Source organism: Artibeus jamaicensis, unplaced genomic scaffold (assembly GCF_021234435.1).
Source record: "Artibeus jamaicensis isolate MK-2021 breed Jamaican fruit bat unplaced genomic scaffold, CSHL_Jam_final contig_477, whole genome shotgun sequence".
Lineage (NCBI taxonomy): Eukaryota > Metazoa > Chordata > Mammalia > Chiroptera > Phyllostomidae > Artibeus > Artibeus jamaicensis.
In genome coordinates, this window is record NW_026521854.1 from 3513611 (window position 1) to 3530859 (window position 17249).

General features: G+C 51.6%; 1 protein-coding gene across 1 annotated transcript in view; it reads left to right on the plus strand.

Moving 5' to 3' along the window:
- The window catches only part of PEBP4 (phosphatidylethanolamine binding protein 4), a 245740-nt gene that overhangs the window by 42579 nt on the left and 185912 nt on the right, over nt 1-17249 (plus strand). Inside the window, exons 2-3 of the mRNA XM_037152670.2 lie at nt 10961-11097; nt 17090-17219. Coding sequence (XP_037008565.2) covers nt 10967-11097; nt 17090-17219 — 261 coding nt within the window. The 5' untranslated portion in view covers nt 10961-10966. The remainder of the gene's footprint in view (nt 1-10960; nt 11098-17089; nt 17220-17249) is intronic.

A 17249-nucleotide genomic window follows, 5' to 3' on the forward strand; every position in this document is an offset into this window, starting at 1 on the left:
TCTGGCAGCTCCCAGTGCTCATGTGCTGTCTGTTGGTGGTTTCTGGCCTAATGGCTTGGCTGCCTTTCCCCTCCACTGGGCAGCGCTAAGCAGTCAGCCCTCCAGCTAAATGCTGCTCAGAGGAAGGGGATGGTACAAGGACTTGTTGGAAAGGAGCTTTGTAGGCCCAGCCAGAAGCACTGAGCCAGGGGCAGGTGTGAGGCGTGCAGGGTGGCTGATCTAAGGAGACTGCAGGGACACAATCAGATGTCGTAGCTCAGGGCTCAGCAGGCTGGAGGATTCGATGCATGAATTCTGGTCCCCTTGACAAAGATGGATGAGCTGAGAGTAAGCAGCCTCAGACACTCTCTGCAAATACCTCCTCCATTCGGGTCTCATTTCCCTCCAGGGTCCCTGCTGTTCACAGGTCTATTTTATTACAGCTTCTATCACGGGCTGCCCAATTTCACTGTTGGTTAAGTAAATACCCATCTTTCCCATTAAACTGTGCAGGCAAACGTTGTGTTGTATTCATCCTGGAGGAAATCCCTGGAGCTCAGAATGCTTTGCACATGGCTGGGCCCAGTGGGTGTTTAAATCGAGGCGGCAGCTATTCTAGTCACCTTTCCCAGAAGGGACCAGCTGAAGTCGTCTCCAGACCCAGTTTAAGGGTCTGGAGAAGAACTTCTTTTTTCTAATCGCACACTGTAGTGGCACGGGGCAGTGCGTCCTCACAGGTGCACAGCACCTGGCCCAGAGAGGCCCCGGGAACGTCTGCCAGTGGAATGAATTAAGGATGAGACATGGACATGAATGTCAGAGAGGGATCACCAGATCGTCCCGTGGCCACTGCCATGTGGGTGAGTTGCGGATCAGAGCTGGGTGCAGCAAGGGGGTGTGCGTCAGCAGGCCTTTGGACTGCCGCTGGGAGACACGGGTGGCCCCGGGGGCTCCCGTGAAGGGTCAGGAGGCAGGCGCTGGACCCAGGGGGATTTGGCTGGGAGACCGGAGACTTGGCTAACTGTGAGTCTGAGCTTCAGCTGCTCAGCAAGGATAACAGTGCCCATGACAAAGGGCCACAGGGAGGGTGAAACGAGACAGGGCTGGTGACGCGTCCTCACACTGACACATGGTCAGTCAGTGCTCAGTCAGTGGAAGCTGTCCTTGCCATCAAGAGGAAGATTCGTGACATTGGGGTACCTTGACAAATTAGTGTTTTTATATTTTTCAGGTAAATACCCAAAAGAGGAATTTCTAGATCATTTGGTCATTCTGTTCTTAATTTTTAAAGGAAATCTCATTTCAGGAATAATCAACTCCCCACCATGTCATAGCTTCTCTTCCTGTAGAACATGCTCTTAGCTTCTGCCCAGTTTCGGAGATGCCGTAGGCTGCGTGGCAAAGCCAAGGAGGGCATCCCCTGCTGCCCTGAGCTGTTCTGACGCAGCCTAAGACCTACCAGCCGTCCCCACCCTGACTCCCCTTGGTCACTGTGCTCAGGGCTCCAGCAAATGCGTCCGCTTTCGTCTACCTGCCCCTGTGCCCTTCCGAGCCTCCCTTGGTCCCCCCTTCTCCAGGTCCTCTCTCAAAGCTCTCGCTGATCCTCCTCCTGTAAGGTCACCACAGCCTTTGTTGTGGTTGTTCCCATGAGACCTTAATTTATTCAGGTGACTGAGGGTGACACAGAGAGGTCAATGCCATCAAAAAAAATTTCTTAACTTAGTGTTTCCAAGAAAAAGAAACATCCCACACCACCTGAGAAAGAACCAGGGTCTGGCAGGGGGGCAGAAGGGAGGAGGAGGGTGCATGTCTCAGAGCCATTCCTGTGTTTCCCACGGCGAGGAAGGGGCGAGGCAGGTTGAACAGCCGAAGAAGCTTAGGATGGGAGTAGCAGGCTCTGGGTTATTGGGGTGACCTCTGGTTACTGGTGCCTGGCCCTGAGGTGACGGGGCAGGGGGCATCGCCCGGTGGGTGAGAGTTAGACAAAGGAGGTGGCTGGGGGTACAGAGGGGAGACCGGCTGGCTGCCGCGTGAAAGGCGTGCTCCAGGGAGACCGAGCACTGTCTGCAGGAATCAGCTCACCCGCGGCCCCCAAGAGGTCGAACAAAGATAGAACACCTAAAATAAAGTACAGAATTAATTTATCCTGCTCCTGACCCCAGGGGTGCTTCTGTGGCTGAGCTGGGCAATTTTGCAAATCTTGTTGCGGTTGCTTATTTTGATGCTACCCTTCCTTGCTCAGCTGTGAGTCCATCAAGAGCAGGCTGTTCATCTTTATACCTTGGGCACCTGCCACAGACCCATGTTTAACACAGTGATTCTCAGCCCTAGACTGATCGTTAGAATCCATGAGAAGCATTTAAAAAATACTGACACCTAGGCCTGGCTCTCAGAGACTTAATTCATGTGAAGTGTATGACTTTCCACTGACCCCTGAATTTCCTGGGAGGAATATTTTAGAAGAAAGCAAGGTTGTGGTCCCAGATGTGGTCATTAAAAACACAGCAGGAAAGCCAGGGACATGCTGGCCGTGGTTACCTGCTCTAGGAGCATCAACTGCCCGTTCCGGGAGAACATTACCTGCCAAGTCTCGGCAGACCTGGCAGGCCCTGGGCTTGAACCGGGGTTGTTCTGCCGTCTTCTGAGACGTGGCTCCAGGCCACACTCACTGGGGAAGGGACCCTTGCACTACTCAGAGTAGGGTCCCCAATCACATCTCCTCCTGCTGGTGCCCATGTGCCTTTCGCTCCACACAGTCAAACGCTGTTCCTCTCTCCAGGGCTCTGGTCTCGGTGGTCCCTCCCCACCCACTGCAGTGGTCCCGTGCATCTCTGTGCCCCTGCTGCACGTGGAAACAATGGGGCTCATCTCTGTGGTTTTTGCTCTCTTCCTTTGAATCTTTGGGAGAAAGAATGCTTCCCCATTGTCCTTTTTTTAATTAAAAAATATATCCTCATCCGAGAATATGCCCACTGATTTGAGAGAGAGACATCGATGTGAGGGAGACATGGATCAGCTGCCTCCTGCACACTCTGACTGGGGACTGGTATTGAACCCGCACCCCAGGTACGTGCCCTGACTGAGAATCAAAACGGCAACCTTTTGGTGTTCGGGACAATGCTTCCACCAGCTGAACCACCCAGCCGGGGCCCACCCATTCTTTTTCTACTCTTTCCCACCCTACATATTAGCTCCTCCCTGGAACTTTCTGGAACTTTCTCCAACTGTCCCCCCAACGGCCAACTGCTGCAACCTCCTCTCCTGCTGCTCCAGGAACCTCCTCTGACACTCTCACTCCTGACGCTCTCAGACCCTGATTGCTTTAAGGGCCCAAACTCTGGAGCATCCTGGAGTGAACTTGGTGCCCACATTTTCCAGCCCAGAAATCTGCTACCTTCCCTCAATCACTACCCAACAGCGGCCCCACTGCGCTGGGTAAGTGACAGGGGCTCTCCTCCATCAGCATGTGGCAGGGACTCTCCCTAAGGACCAGCCACAGAGACAGAGAGACAGAGAAGGATCACATCTAAGGGACAGAACTGTGGCCTGGTGAGCTCAAGGGAGTTAGCGAGTAGGGAGGCATTTTGGTGTGTTCACTCTGATGATTTGAGGCTGCGTGTGGCATTTCTGCATGGTTATCTCGGAGCACCTGTGTCTCCCAGAAGGGGCACTCTGGCACCTTCTCGGGGCTAGAGCTCTGGACTGGGGCGAGCATTACCGATTTCAGTTCAGACAGGCCTTGCTTTCAACAGACATGGGAAGTTTGCACCCTTTGTGGGGTCCTCATTTCCCCTCCCATGGGAGAGAGAATCACTTTTTCCTCTCATCTTTGGACATGGAGGGAGAGCTAGAGATTGAATCTGTTCATAAAATGAGGAGGTAAATACACAGCTCTGGTAGGCTCCAAGTTCAATTCTCACCTCCATGAGGACAGAAAAAACAATCGACCAATTCACAGGACACAGATGGTCCTTCCCTCCCCAAAAGGTAACACAAATAGATGAGAAATAAAAATGGCCTGACATACACTATCCTGGTGGAAGGATCGCAGATACCGTACATGGCTATGAGGGGATATTCAAGAAGGGTCTCTGAGTAAAGTGATGTTTAATAACAAACACCTGAAGGATGAGCAAAACTGAGCCAGATGGGTCACAGGGCAGGAGAGAACGGCGCTCCTGGCAGAGAAGGACTTGTGCAAAGGCCTTAGGGTGGGAGAAAGTGTAGGCAATTGGCAGGGTGGAGAGTAGGCTACACAGACTGATCAAGCTGTCTGCGCAGTGTGGGGAATGGATTAAGTCAGTATTTCCAGAGTGGACTCTACATAATACTGGTTCCTTGAATGTGTATGTGTTAAAATATACATGACATAAAATTGACCATTTTAACCAATTTTAAGTGTACAATTAAGTGGCTTTAATTACATTCACAATATTGTGCAACTGTCTTCACTATGTATTCCCAGAACACTTACTATCCCCACAGAAAATCTGAAACCATTAAGCAATAACTCCCCATTCTCCCATTTCCCCAGCCCCTGAAAATGACCCTAGTTGTCTCAAATAAGTAGAATCACATGATATTTGTTGTTTTTTGTGCCTGGCCTACTTCCCTTAGCATGATGTTCTCAAGGTTCATCCATGTTGGAGCAGGTATCAGAATGTCTTTCCTTTTTATGACTGAATAATATTCCGCAGTATGTATATACCACATGTTCTTTATCCATTCATCTCTTCATGGACCCCTGTTTGTTTTCAGTCTTCAGCTTCAAAGAACATTGGCATATAAGTATGTATTCTAGTCCCTGCTTTAAATTCCTTTGAGTATATGCCCTGGCTGGTGTGGCTCAGTGGACTGAGTGCTGACCTGCAAACCAAAGGGTCACCAGTTGATTCCCAGTCGGGGCACATGCCTCGGTTGAGGGCAAGGTCCCCAGTAGGGGGCGCATGAGTGCGACCCCACACGGATGTTTCTCTCCTTCTCTCTCCCCTCCGTCCCCTCTGTCTAAAAATAAATAAATAAAATCTTTTTAAAAAATTCCTGTGAGTGCATGTATCTGTGAGTGGAATTGCTGGGTGATACGGAAATTCTGCTTAGCTTTTTGAGGCACCGCCAAACTGTTTTCTGCTGAGTCTGTGCCATTTCCTATCCCTCCAGCAATGTGAAGGAGTCCCAGTTTCTCCATAAGCTCTACAGCAGTCCAGTCACCTGGGCCGGGTTGATCTCCCAACAGCATCAGGCAGGCCAAGCCTATTGGCTTCTTTAAAAAAAAATTATTTATTCATTTTTAGAGAGATGGGAAGGGAGGGAGAAGGAGAGAATGAGAGGGATGGTTGTTATTTTTGTGTGTCTGTTTCTTTGTTTATAGCCGTTCTAATGGAGGCAAAGTGGTATCTCACTGTGGGTCCTATTCACATTTCCCTAATATTGAGCATTTTCTCATATGCTTATTGGCCATTTGTATATATTCTACAGAAAAATGTCTATTCAAGTATTTTTGCATGATTTTTAATATGATTGTGTGTTTTGCTGTTGTTGAGTTTTGGAAGTTCTTTATATATTCCACATAATAATCCTTATCAGGCATATGATTGGCAAATATTTTCTTTTATTCTGGGGTTGCCTTTTCACTGTCTTTCTAGAATTCTTTAATTTTGATGAAGTTCGACCTCTCTGTTTTTTATTTTGTTGTCTTTTTCTTTGGTGTCATATCCAAGAACTCATTGACAAATCCAGTGTTGTGAAGCTTTCCCCTTATATTCTTTTCTAAGAGTTTTATAGTTTTAGCTCTGACCTGTAGGTGTGTTTTTAAAAATCTGTTTTGAGTTTATCTTTGTATCTGGTGTAAGATAAGAGTTCAATGTATTTTTTTATGTGGCTATTCAGTTATTGAAAAGACAGTCCTTTCCCCCAGTTCAATAGTCTTGGCACCCTTGTTAGAAGTCACCTGCCCGTGTACGTGCTGGGGGGGATCTGAGCTCTCTCTTCCACTCCGCTGGTCTGCATGCCTGTCTGTATGCCAGTCCCACACTGTTTTGATGGGCACAAATTTGTTTCAACTTTGGAAATCAGGAACTGTGATTCCTCCAACTTCATTCTTCTTTTCAAGATTGTTTTAGTTACTTGGGGTCTCTTGGAATTCCGAATGAACTTTAGGATAGATTTTTCTATTACTGTGAATAACATCATTGGTGTCTTGATAGAGATTGCATTGAATCTGTAGACTGCTTTGGATAATATTGACTACTTAATAACATTAAGTCTTCCATCCCATGAACACAGGATTTCTTTTCATCTATGTGTGTCTTCTTTAATTTCTTTCAGCAGTGTGTTGTGGTTTTTCCATATACAAGCCCTTCTCCTCCTTACTTAATTCCTAAATATTTTATTCTTTTTTTATTGTACTGTAAATGGAATTGTTTTTCTAATTTCTATTCAGATTGTCCATTGTCAATGTATAAAAACTTATTTTGTTTGTAGCCTGCAACTTTGCTGAATTTACTTCTTAGCTTTGTTTTTTTAATTATTAGAATTTTCTCTATATAAAATTATGTCATCTGCATATAGAGATAATTTTCCTTCTTCCTTTTCAATTGGCCTTTTATTTGTTTTTCTTATCTAATTTCTCTGGCTTGAACTCCCAAAAGTGTGTTGAATAGAAGTAGTGAAAGTGGGCATCCTTACTGTTATGGGCTGAATTGCACCTCACCTCCTGCCATCCCCCAACCAAATTTGTTTGTTGAGGCCTAACTCCAGTGCCTGAGATTGTGGCTGTATTGGAAGATAAAGCCTTTAAATAAGCGATTAAGTTAAAATGAGACCACTGGGATAGGTCTTAACTCCATCTTACTAGTGTCCTTATAAGAAGAGGAAATTTGGAAACAAAAAGAGAAACCAGAGGAAAGACCGTGTGAAGACACAGTGAGGAGGCCTGCAAGCCGAGGAGAGGGGCCTCAGGAGGAACCGTCCCCGCTGACGACACAGACAAACTCCCAACGCTAACATCATACTCCATGGTGAAAGGCCGAACAATTTTCCCTGAGGATCAGGAACAAGACAAGTGTACTCGCTTTCTAGGGCTTTCATAGCAAAATACTGCAGACTGGGTGACTTATACAACAGATAGTAAGTTTTTCATAGTTCTGGAGGCAAATATCGCTGGAGCAACCGAATAGCTACATGTAAAAGAATGAAGTTGGACCTTCTGACATGTTTACCTGGGAATAGCGTTACACCTCTCAGGGTACGGGCTCAGTCCTCCAGTCCTGTCCCCCATACAGAGGCCAGTCTCAAGTCCAGGTTGTCACCTGTGCCTCTGACCAACTGACTATGAATTAGTGGTTCCAACAATGCCCTTCTCGGGTTTGCTTAATTTGCTGGAGTGGCTCACAGAACTCAGAGAAACCCTTTACTTCTCAGATGTGAGAGATCCTTAGGATAAGGGATGCAGGAGGGGGCACAAGAGCCTCCATGAGCACTCGGCTTGCTGTTTCCCCCACGTTCCCATGTGCTCACCAACCTAGAAGCTCTCCAAACCTTGTCCTTTTGGCTTCTATAGAAGTTTCATGATATTGGTATGATCAATGAAATCATCGGCTACTGGTGATTGATTCGACCACCGGCCCCTCTCCAGGGAGGCGGAGGTGGTGGGGTGAGGAATGGAAGCCCCAGCTCTCCAACTGCATCACACTCTTGGTTCCCCTGGCATCCAGGAGGAATTCGGGCACTGCCATCAGAGGGCGTACATGGGAATGTTTGGGAAGAAGGGAAAGTATAGAGTCTGTAGAAAGGAGGTAAGACCTGGGCACTGAGGAGGGGTGGTGTCAGGCACAAGAGACCCGGAGGGATGAGAGGGAGGCTCAACAGTTCCAGCAGCACTTGTTCAGCAAGTCCTGGGGCTGAGGGGTCCAAGGCCCTGCAAAGAGCCAACAGGCTGCCCTGGCTGGTGTGGCTCAGTAGAATGAGCACTGGCCTGTTAACCAAAGGGTCGTCGGTTCAATTCCCAGTCAGGGCACACGCCTCAGTTGTGGGCTAGGTCTCTGGTTGGGGGTATGTGAGAGGCAACCAGTCAATGTATCTCACACACATCAATGTTTCTGTCCCTCTCCTTCTCCCTCCCTTCCCATCTCTCTAAAAATGAATAAATAAAATCTTTTAAAAAAGAAGCCAACAGGCTTGGCCTGACTGATGATATTGGGAGATCGTCCCAGCCCAGGTAACTGAAGCAAGAGAAGGGGGCTGCAGAGGTGGGCACCAAGGGATATTGAGACAAGTGTCCAGGAGTCAGTTGAGTAAAATAGGCTGCTGATGGGAAGGAGCAGTTGTGGCTCCATGGGCTTGAACATGACTCCTCGCCCTAAATCTGGGTCTCTGCGTGTGAAGCAGAGTCCTGTGAATCCCCAAGAGAAAGATCAGATTTGAAAATACCAAGACTCTCTGCCTTCTGTCAGATATCTCTATGAAAACAAGCCAGAGAAGGTTAGATAAATAAGCAAAAGGGATCCAGGGCCCGGAGCCAACCTGAGTGGTTAGTTTCCTACTGATGTTTATAGAGAGGAGCTATTAGGTGAAAGCAAGGACTATTGGAAACAGGAGCGGCAAGTTTGTCAGACTTTCAAACAAGAATTCGTGAAGCATCTAGACAGGCCAGAGACTGTGCTTAGAATGCTAGACGCAGATTCAGTGCTGCCTGGAACGATAAGCAAATAATTACAAAGAGACTTCACGTAAGAACAACAAGGAAAAGAGTAAACAAACACATTGGAACAGCAAGAAAAGGAGTGAAGTGCACTGACCCTGTAGAACTAAAATCCACTTTGGCTATTTACCAAAAAGAGGTAGGAGGTGGGGTGGAGCACAGGGAGGCCCTGGGGCATAGAGGAGCCCGATAGAGTAGCTGGGGGGAACTGCTCAGAGTACTGTGAGCTACTTAGAAGATTCTGGGCCTTATCCCGAGAACAAAGGGACCAGAGGGGAGCACGTGAGAGCTGCAGGCAGGAGCAGTAGAACAGAGTTGTGAAAGAGCAGAGTCTGGAACCAGGTGGCCTGGGCTCAAATCCTAGGTCAGCCACTTACTACCCGTGTGAGCAAGGTCCGGATAGGCCAACCTCTCTGTGCCTCAGAGGATGGTCGTGAGGAATCGATGATCAAAGCTGGGAGCACGCTGAGTAAGGGAGAATTGTGCATGTGAGTGGGCTCACCAGGAGCAGCCCTGCACCAAGGGTGCGCCCCTTCCTCCAGACAGACATGCATTGCGGGTACTGAGGCCTCCCGGCCCCTGGGGTAGTACTGGCTTCTCTAGGGGCTGCCACTTGGAAGACAAGAATCCCTTGGCCTTGGATGGTCATTCTGGCATTATCATCCTCTGGCCCTGGCTGTCCTGTAAGTTCCAGGAGGACAGGGGCCCTACACCGAGGGGCTGGCACAGGCCCGGCACGGGGGAGGCGCTCCATACCTGTCAGCAAGATGGATTGAGGATGAATGAACAAGTGAATGGACGGACCTGTGGAAGAACACCTGCACCATCCCTACTTGTCTGGGCATCCCTAGGTGCCTGGTAGCTCGCTAAGTGCTTTGCCTCATTCATTTCACTTCGTGCCCACAATCATCTTGTAAGGAGGCTACCAGGAGACACTAGCAAGTGGGGAGGTCTTGGGAATGAGTCCTCTGTGGGGGAGCCCTTGTCATACTTTAGAGAGTCTCATTATTAAGAAATGTGTTGAATGTGTAGCCACAAAGAAGGGCTTTTTGCTGGAAGCAGGAATTCAACCGGAAAGCAAGCTATGCTGAAAATTGTGTCTCTAAAGATTTACCTGTGTAGACTTTACAGCTACGGTCTCATCTTCCTTAGCAAGGCACAGGGGCCACAAGGTCATAATGCTTGTTTCTGAAAGGAGGAAATAGCTCGTGCTAGAGGCCTAGCACTCCTTCCTCCCCCGCAGCAGCATGAAAGAACTCAGAGCAGAGCTCAAGGGTCCTCCCTCCTGGCTGGAGCAGCCTGGCCCCGCACACCCCTGTCTCAGAGGAGACAGAGAACAGATCCCACGGAAAGACTGTGGGAGAACCACCTTGGATCTTCCCCTGCCACCTCTGGTTCCAACCAGAATCACACACGCTCCTCCCCGCGGGCCTGTTTCCCGAGGAAGAGTTCAGTGTGGCTCAGTCCAGGCCCCCTCGCTCCCAGCACAGAGCTGGTGCGTGCTGCCCCTGTCCCCACAGCTCTGCCGGCCTTCTTCTCCGGACACTGTTATTTCGGGAGAGTGCTGAGTTCAGCACTGCTGCAAGGTGCAGTCAGATGGACGGGCCCTCCTGTCCTCAGCTGGCCCCTCAGAGCTGGCCTTGGACCTGGGGTGGCCCTACCCCGCATGCAGCAGCCCCGCCAACACAGGATCGCTGCACCCCAGCACACCCACCCACAGGCAGCCCCAAGGCTGTCCAAACAGGTGGCGGAGGAAGTGTGGGCAGGAAAAGCAGAGCTGCCCAAGGGATACAGCCCAGCCAAAGCCCTGCTCCTAGAAGAACACACTAAAGTCAGGCCCTAGCAAGTGCCCCAGAACTGCTCCCTCGAGCCCAAAGCCTGTGGTCACCAGCTTCCCAGGCTTTGCCTTAAAGCCAAAGGAGCAGGCTGGCCCTTGACCAACGGCCACATGGAGCCAGTGGTGAGGGAAGGAGGAGGAGCTGTTCAAGAGGCTTATACAAGCAACTGTGCTTTGCAGCCTGTTCCAGGCTCTGGCGACTAGGACTTGGGTGGCAGCAGAGCCCAGCTCTGGCAGAGGAGGGACCCCAGCCCAGGCGGCAAGGGAATCCAGTCAGGAGTGAGCCCCAGTCCTCCTAAAGAACTTGTGTCCCGTGTCGGGTTAGCCGCCCACCCTCTTCCCTCTGCTCGCTAAAGTCCCTGCCCCCTAGGTGGGCCCCTGGGGTGGGCACATGCAGGGCTCCCCTTGCGGCGGGCTGGCAGTGCTAAAGGCTCTGTCCATTCCAGGTGCCCATGGGCTGGACAATGAGGCTGGTGGCAGCAGCCCTGTTTCTGGGCTTCACAGTGGTGGTCACCAGAGCCCAGGTGAGACTGAGCCCGTGTGCAAGCACGCCTCTGCCGGATGAGGATGCTTCCTTCTGCAAGTAAGGCTGGGGGGCCCCCCAAGGGCAGCAGGGCAGAGGTCTCGGGGAAGGGTGTTGCCAGAACCGAGGAGCACCTGCTCCTAAGGCAGCCTTCACACACGGGCAGAGGAGGAGGCCAACCCGACGGGAGCGGGGCACAGCACCACAGAAAGGGCAGAGAGGGCAGCTCTCCCAGGACGCGGCAGCGTGTGGGTGTGTCAGCTCTGCTGGGGCCCTGAGGGGCTGGCCTCGCCCTCCTCACTGGGACCCTGAGAGTCCACCCCTCCCCACAGCCAGAAATGCTTCTTCTCCACCAAGTGGCATTTTAGAGAAAAAAAGCTGTTGTTTGCTTTTCCGTCACAGACCCAGGAGTGTGGGGACAGGCTGGCCCTTCAGGGCTGTGGCCACGGGGCGCCGTCCGGAGAAGAGGCTGGGCACTGAAGCAAGAAGCTCCTTTCAAAGGCAGGAGCTTCTCTGCCGATTTTCAGCCCCCTCCTCACTGGCCTTACTCATGGTGGGTCGTCCTGAGGGCCCCGGCCACATGGCTACCACCCCCTTGGCCAACTTGTCTTCCCTCTGAAGGCCACGGAGTGAGAGGGATGGAAGAACTACTTCCAACTCTGTCTTCTTGAGCACTGTCTTACACACGCTGCTTTTAGCAAGAGAAATACATCTCTCCCCCTAAAAAGTTAGGTGTAGTTGAAGCTCCCCCACACACACAAAAAATAGATTTTGCTCCCATCAGTACTTAAAAAAAAAAAAATCTCTAGTGAAACATATCTGGGCCCTTGGGGACACTGCTGAGTGGAACCTTCGATGGGGATTAGCCCGTTTGGTCTGTTGTAACAAAATGCCAGAGATTGGGGGCTGACAAACAACAGAAATTTATTTCTCAGAGTTCCGGAGGCTGGGAAGTCCAAGATCAAGCTGTAGGCAAGTTCAAAGACTGTGAGGACCAGCTTCCTGGTTCAGAGAGAGCCGTCTGCTCGTCTGCCCGCTGCACCCTCGCACGGCAGGGGGAGAGAGAACTCTCTGAGGTCTCTGCCGCAAGGGCACTAGTGAGGGCTCCACCCTCACCACTTAAACTCCTCTCTGAGCTCCCCAACCCCTGCTGCCAGCAGTACCATGGCACTAGGGGCCAGGATTTCAGCGTATGGATTTGGGGAGAGGGGTGGGGGGGACACAAACACTCAGACCACAGGAGGATCCGTATTTAGGACTCCGTGGAACACACCAACAGGCCTCGGTGTGAGAAATACGCACTTTCAACACTGAAGCTGTGTGCTAGGGAAGGTCTTCAGGTTGCAGACCATAGTTGCAAAAACGCAGCTCTGCCTTTATTCCTGCTGAAGATTTTTGTTTTCAAAAGGTCATCACGGAATGTGAGTGCATTGCAGACACAGCAGACACTCGAGGAGGGACCAGTACCTCCTGCGCTGGGGCCCCTCCCCAAGAAACCTGCTCAGCTCCGGCTCCAACCTGTGAGAGGCACCCCAAGCCCCCACCCGCAGAGCCGCTCCTCTGGTGTTTAGAGTCTAACTGGAAGTTCTTGAAGTCACCTAAAGAAACTGATATACGAATAGGAATTTGATGTACAGCGACAAGCAGTAAGGAAACATTCAGAGAAAAGCTCTTCTGGAATAATGATGGCTCACCCCCTCCTGAGATAAGCCAGACCACATTGACGGAAACGCTGAGTCAGAGCCCTGGCTCAGCCTCAGAATCCGAGGAGCCGTAGCTGTCGGGCGCCCTCGACAACCCTCTCCCTACTGCCCATGCAAGTGGCCCCTGGCACAGCCCCCGAGGGCCGCTCTTCATGGCTGAGAAGCTGCCCCCTTCAGAGTGGGTCCTGATGTGAAGGCAGGGGCCACCTTTCTTTCCCTTTACCTCACTCTGTCCAGTCTTGCCCCAGGCATTGCCCAGAGGGAGGCAGGTTTCGCCCCTTCCAGGTGGCCACTCAGCCCCTCGGACGCTTGGAGACAGATGCTATGGCTGCTGTCTGTGCCGCAGCTCTCCTGACCCAGGCACCCGCCTCCATCTGTCAATTCCTCCTCGGCCCCCACTTCAGGACGGGTCACTCGGAGAGAGGCCCATAGGCCTCTTCTGAGTGTGGGGCCCCACACTGCCACACCGAGAGCCACGCAGGAGGGTGGGGCACCCACCGGTCCCCCTCCTGCTCTACGAAAGCAGCCTCTTCTCCACCCTTGCTTCCAGGCAGCCAGGATGCAGGGCCGTTCCCACAGGGGCAGCTGGAGAGCGTTTTTTCTCTAATTCAATTCTCACCATGCCAGAGTCAAACAGAGGCCTGGGGAAGCTGTGAAGCCGGCTGAAGCCCGTCTCTGCTGCTATACAACAAGTTTCCCCGGACACGAAGCAGCTGCACGCATTCGTTGCCTCCCTGTTGCCCAGGCGGGACGCGCGGGCCCCTCCGGCCAGGTCTCTCAGGAGGGGGCAGTGAAGCCGGCAGCTGGGGCTGCAGTTTCACCTGAAGGATGGGCCAGTGGGGCGCGCTGCTTCCGAGCTCGCTCATGTGGCTGTGACAGCCTCGGTCACCATGCCACGAGGCCTCTCCATGGAGCTGTTTACAACAGAGCAGCTGGTGCCCCCAGAGCAGAGCTTTGAGAGGGGGAGGTGTGGAAGCCGGCCTCCAAGCAGAAGCCATGGTCCCCTTATGGTTTTGGAAAGGACATCCTATCACTGCCGTCCTATTCTCTTTATTAGAAGCAAGTCACTAAATCCAGGCCATACGCAAGGGGAGAGGATAACACAAAGAGACAGGGATCACTGGGGGCGCGTTGGACACTGTCACGCACGAGTCTCTCTGCCCCCCTCAGTTCACCGATGGTGAGACTCTGTGCTAGTTCCTTAGCTTTCTCTGGGCCTCAGTTCACTCCTCTGGGTGATGAGAACAATGGTGGTAGCTGCTTCAGGACGTCCTTGTAAGAAATGGAATAACAGAATGCGGTGTGCCTGATCTGTTTGGGGTGGCCTGGTAGGTGACATCTCCGTCCTCCCGACCCGCTCTGTCTCCACTGCAATGGCAGATCGCAGCCCAGCTGGGACTGGAGCAGAGTCCCCGCTCCTCTCCCCACACTTTCTCCGATGTGCCGCAGCCCCATCAGGAGGGCAGGAGCCGCCCGGGCCTTGGGATGGAATTGAGAACATGTTCCACATAAGCACCGTGAGCGGAAGGGGTACTTCTGGCAGGAAAATGGCACCTTCGAGTTTTTTTTTTCACATGAATGCAAGTTTTAAAGTGTGCTTTTACTGGATTTAATTTTCGGTTCAGTTCATCGCAGGCTTGTCCAGTTCTTCCTATAGGCTGGTGTGATCCCCCAAATCGCTTGTTACCAACCTGGCACCATTTGCAAGTCAGGTTGGCCTCTGGGACCTGATCTAAACCTTGGGAAAGTTGCTCCTCAGGGCAGAGGCCCGCGGCTTGTCCTGCTATGTGAGTCATGTCGGGGCTTCCCATACCAGGCTGGTGTGCCCATGGCTGTGTCTGAGGCTGGGGGCTCAGACCCTGGTCCCCTGGCATTCACCCTGCCAGGGCACGCTCAGTGGCTCTGGGCCCACTCACCAAGTGTCGGCTTGCTGATTTTGCTTCACTATTTCAGCACTTTCAGCAACTCTAGCCTGGCGAAAACATAAGACCTATCTGTTCCTTGGGGAAGGCCCCTGGTCCCCACTGTCCCTCTTCCCTGACCCTTGGCCTTCCCCAGGTCTGGGTGCAGTGATGACTCTCCATCTCTCTGCCGGCAGAGGCCCCCTCTCGGCCTCAGCTCTCACCGGCTGCAGTGGCAGGCAGCCGTGCTGCAAACAAACCAAGGGATCCTTCAAAGGCTGCTGTGAAGATAAGTGAAGATGAGTGAGAACTTTCTGTTCTCAGAAAGTTCTTCAGAAGCTACAAAAACCATGCCATCCAAAAGCAATGACTGTGAACTTGTGATGAACTAAAAGAAACAAGTTTGCTCAGCAAGCCAGTGGTTCAGCCAAGTGGCATCGGTGAATCGTCCCACCTCAGTCAGCCCGGGGCCTGGCGCTGGGGTGCTGGCCGGAGGAACATCTTGTGTCTGATGAATGTTGCGGCTTCGGCCACCTTTGCCTAAGAAGGAACCTCAGAAGCCTCTGGAAGGGTGGGGTCAGGGGGGGAATTGGGGCTCCTCACCAAGGAGCTGTCCTTGCCTTTCTGTCAGGTTCTGACTTTGGGAGTTCCCCCTCCAGATATACTCCCCCAATTACATTTTTACTGGATCCCCTTCACGTGTCACCCCCAGCAGGGAACCCTGGGCAGCTCTGGGAGGCCAGTGGCGGGCTGTGGAGCTGCTCAGCCATGCTTGGTCATTTGGAAAGGCCAAGGACCCACACCCTCTCAGTGAATCATCTTAACCAAATGACTGTTCATCCCCGAATGAATGTACCCCACCAGGGCCCCTGGTGGACAACTGGGCTAAAATTTATACACAAAGCCTAGCAGTTGCTGCTAAACTGGAGCCTCTCACACGGGCCTGAAAGCCGCACTTCAGGGAGAAGCCTCTGCACCAGACTGCAGGCCTGCGCTGTGTGTCTGCCCACTGAGCCGGCCCTCATAAAGGCGGTCCCTGAGTCCTATTTCAGTCAATAGGACCGAGACTTTTCCTGTCCAGTTGGAGCTGCACAGCTATATATATACTCACTAGCATCTTCACTAATCAATCAGAGCAGCCCCATTCTGACAGGTCAGGACAATGCTTTTTGGGCCAATCAGATTATGAGGATTTGTAGTCTTCATTTGCATGGAAACAGATCAATCAGGGACAGGGCAAGGGCAGGACTGCTCTCCATACAAATCAGCTCCTCTCGAGGTCAGAGGGCACATTCTCCCTTTCCACTGAAGACTGTGTTACCCGTGGCTGGAGCTGAAGGTCTGTCACCTGAGCCAAGCAGAGCTGTCTGGCTGGAGAGGGGCCACGCCACCTCACATCCAGGGTCGCCTCACAGCCATGCTGTTTCATCGCTGAGCTGTAACACCACTGGGCCGTTCCACAGCTGTGCGGTATCACAATCGAAGCACTTGTATTGAATAAAGTTTCCTCTTTTGCCGTAACCCAAGTTGGGGATTCTGGCTGGTGTTGAATCGGCACCAGTGGCCATCAGCTGACACACCCTACAGAGACCCCAAGTCTTTGTGATTAAAAAAATGGAAGAAGGTCAAGGAGGAAGGAGCAAGTTAAAAAAAAAATGGCACAAAGCCTTTTCTTTCTTTTTTTAAAAAAACTCTATGGGAAAGCCTGGCTAACGTCCCTGAGTCTCAAACACAGGCTCACCCTGGTGGCAGCGTGGAGCCGTATTCTCAAGCGCTCACGCTGTTCAGACCCTTCTTGGGGAGAAAGTAGATAAATGAATGCCCGCTTCAGTCTTAGTGACTGCTGTACCACCTGAAAGATGTTTGTGTTTTGAAAGTTCAGTGAGTAGCAGGTTAAGAGCCCCAGGTACGAACAACACTTAACCTCTAAAGTGGATTTACTTGAGTGACGGGATTTCCAAACATTGGGAGGATCTTTGTGTAGGGCAGAGAACACTCTGTACCCGTGACGAAGGCCGTGCTGATTGGCCAGACTTTTCATCATGCAATAAGAACACCCCTGAAAAGCAATGTGGAAAGGCTGTTTTTATAAACCCAATCCTACTTTCAAGGCACTGACCGAGTCTGCCTGTGGATATATGTTCCTTCCGAGAAGTAGACACTGACCATAGGCGACACTTCCTGACCACTCTGCCTTGATCGCTTCCTTTACTCCTCGCACCAAGCTCCTAAGTAGACACTACTAGTGTCCCCATTTTACAGGTGAGTAAATGGAGGCACCAAGAGATCACGTAACTCTTAGGCCACAAAGGTCACACAATTAGTTAGTGGCAGGTCTAGGATTCAGTCCCACTCGACTTTACATCCCCACCAGCGCTAACTGAAGTCTCATAGACCCCAGGCTCCCTAAGATGCTGATGTGGCCCAATCACCTCCCTCTCTCTATAGGGGCAGCCTTGAAGTTTCCTACACAGAGCTGGAGAACATCAGCTGCAAGGTAGTCCCCAACTGCGACAACTACAGGGAGAAGATCACCAGCTGGCCGCCACCGCTGGTCAAGTACCCGGAGGCTTCGGAGGTGAGTGAGCAGACCTGGCTGGCGGGTCTC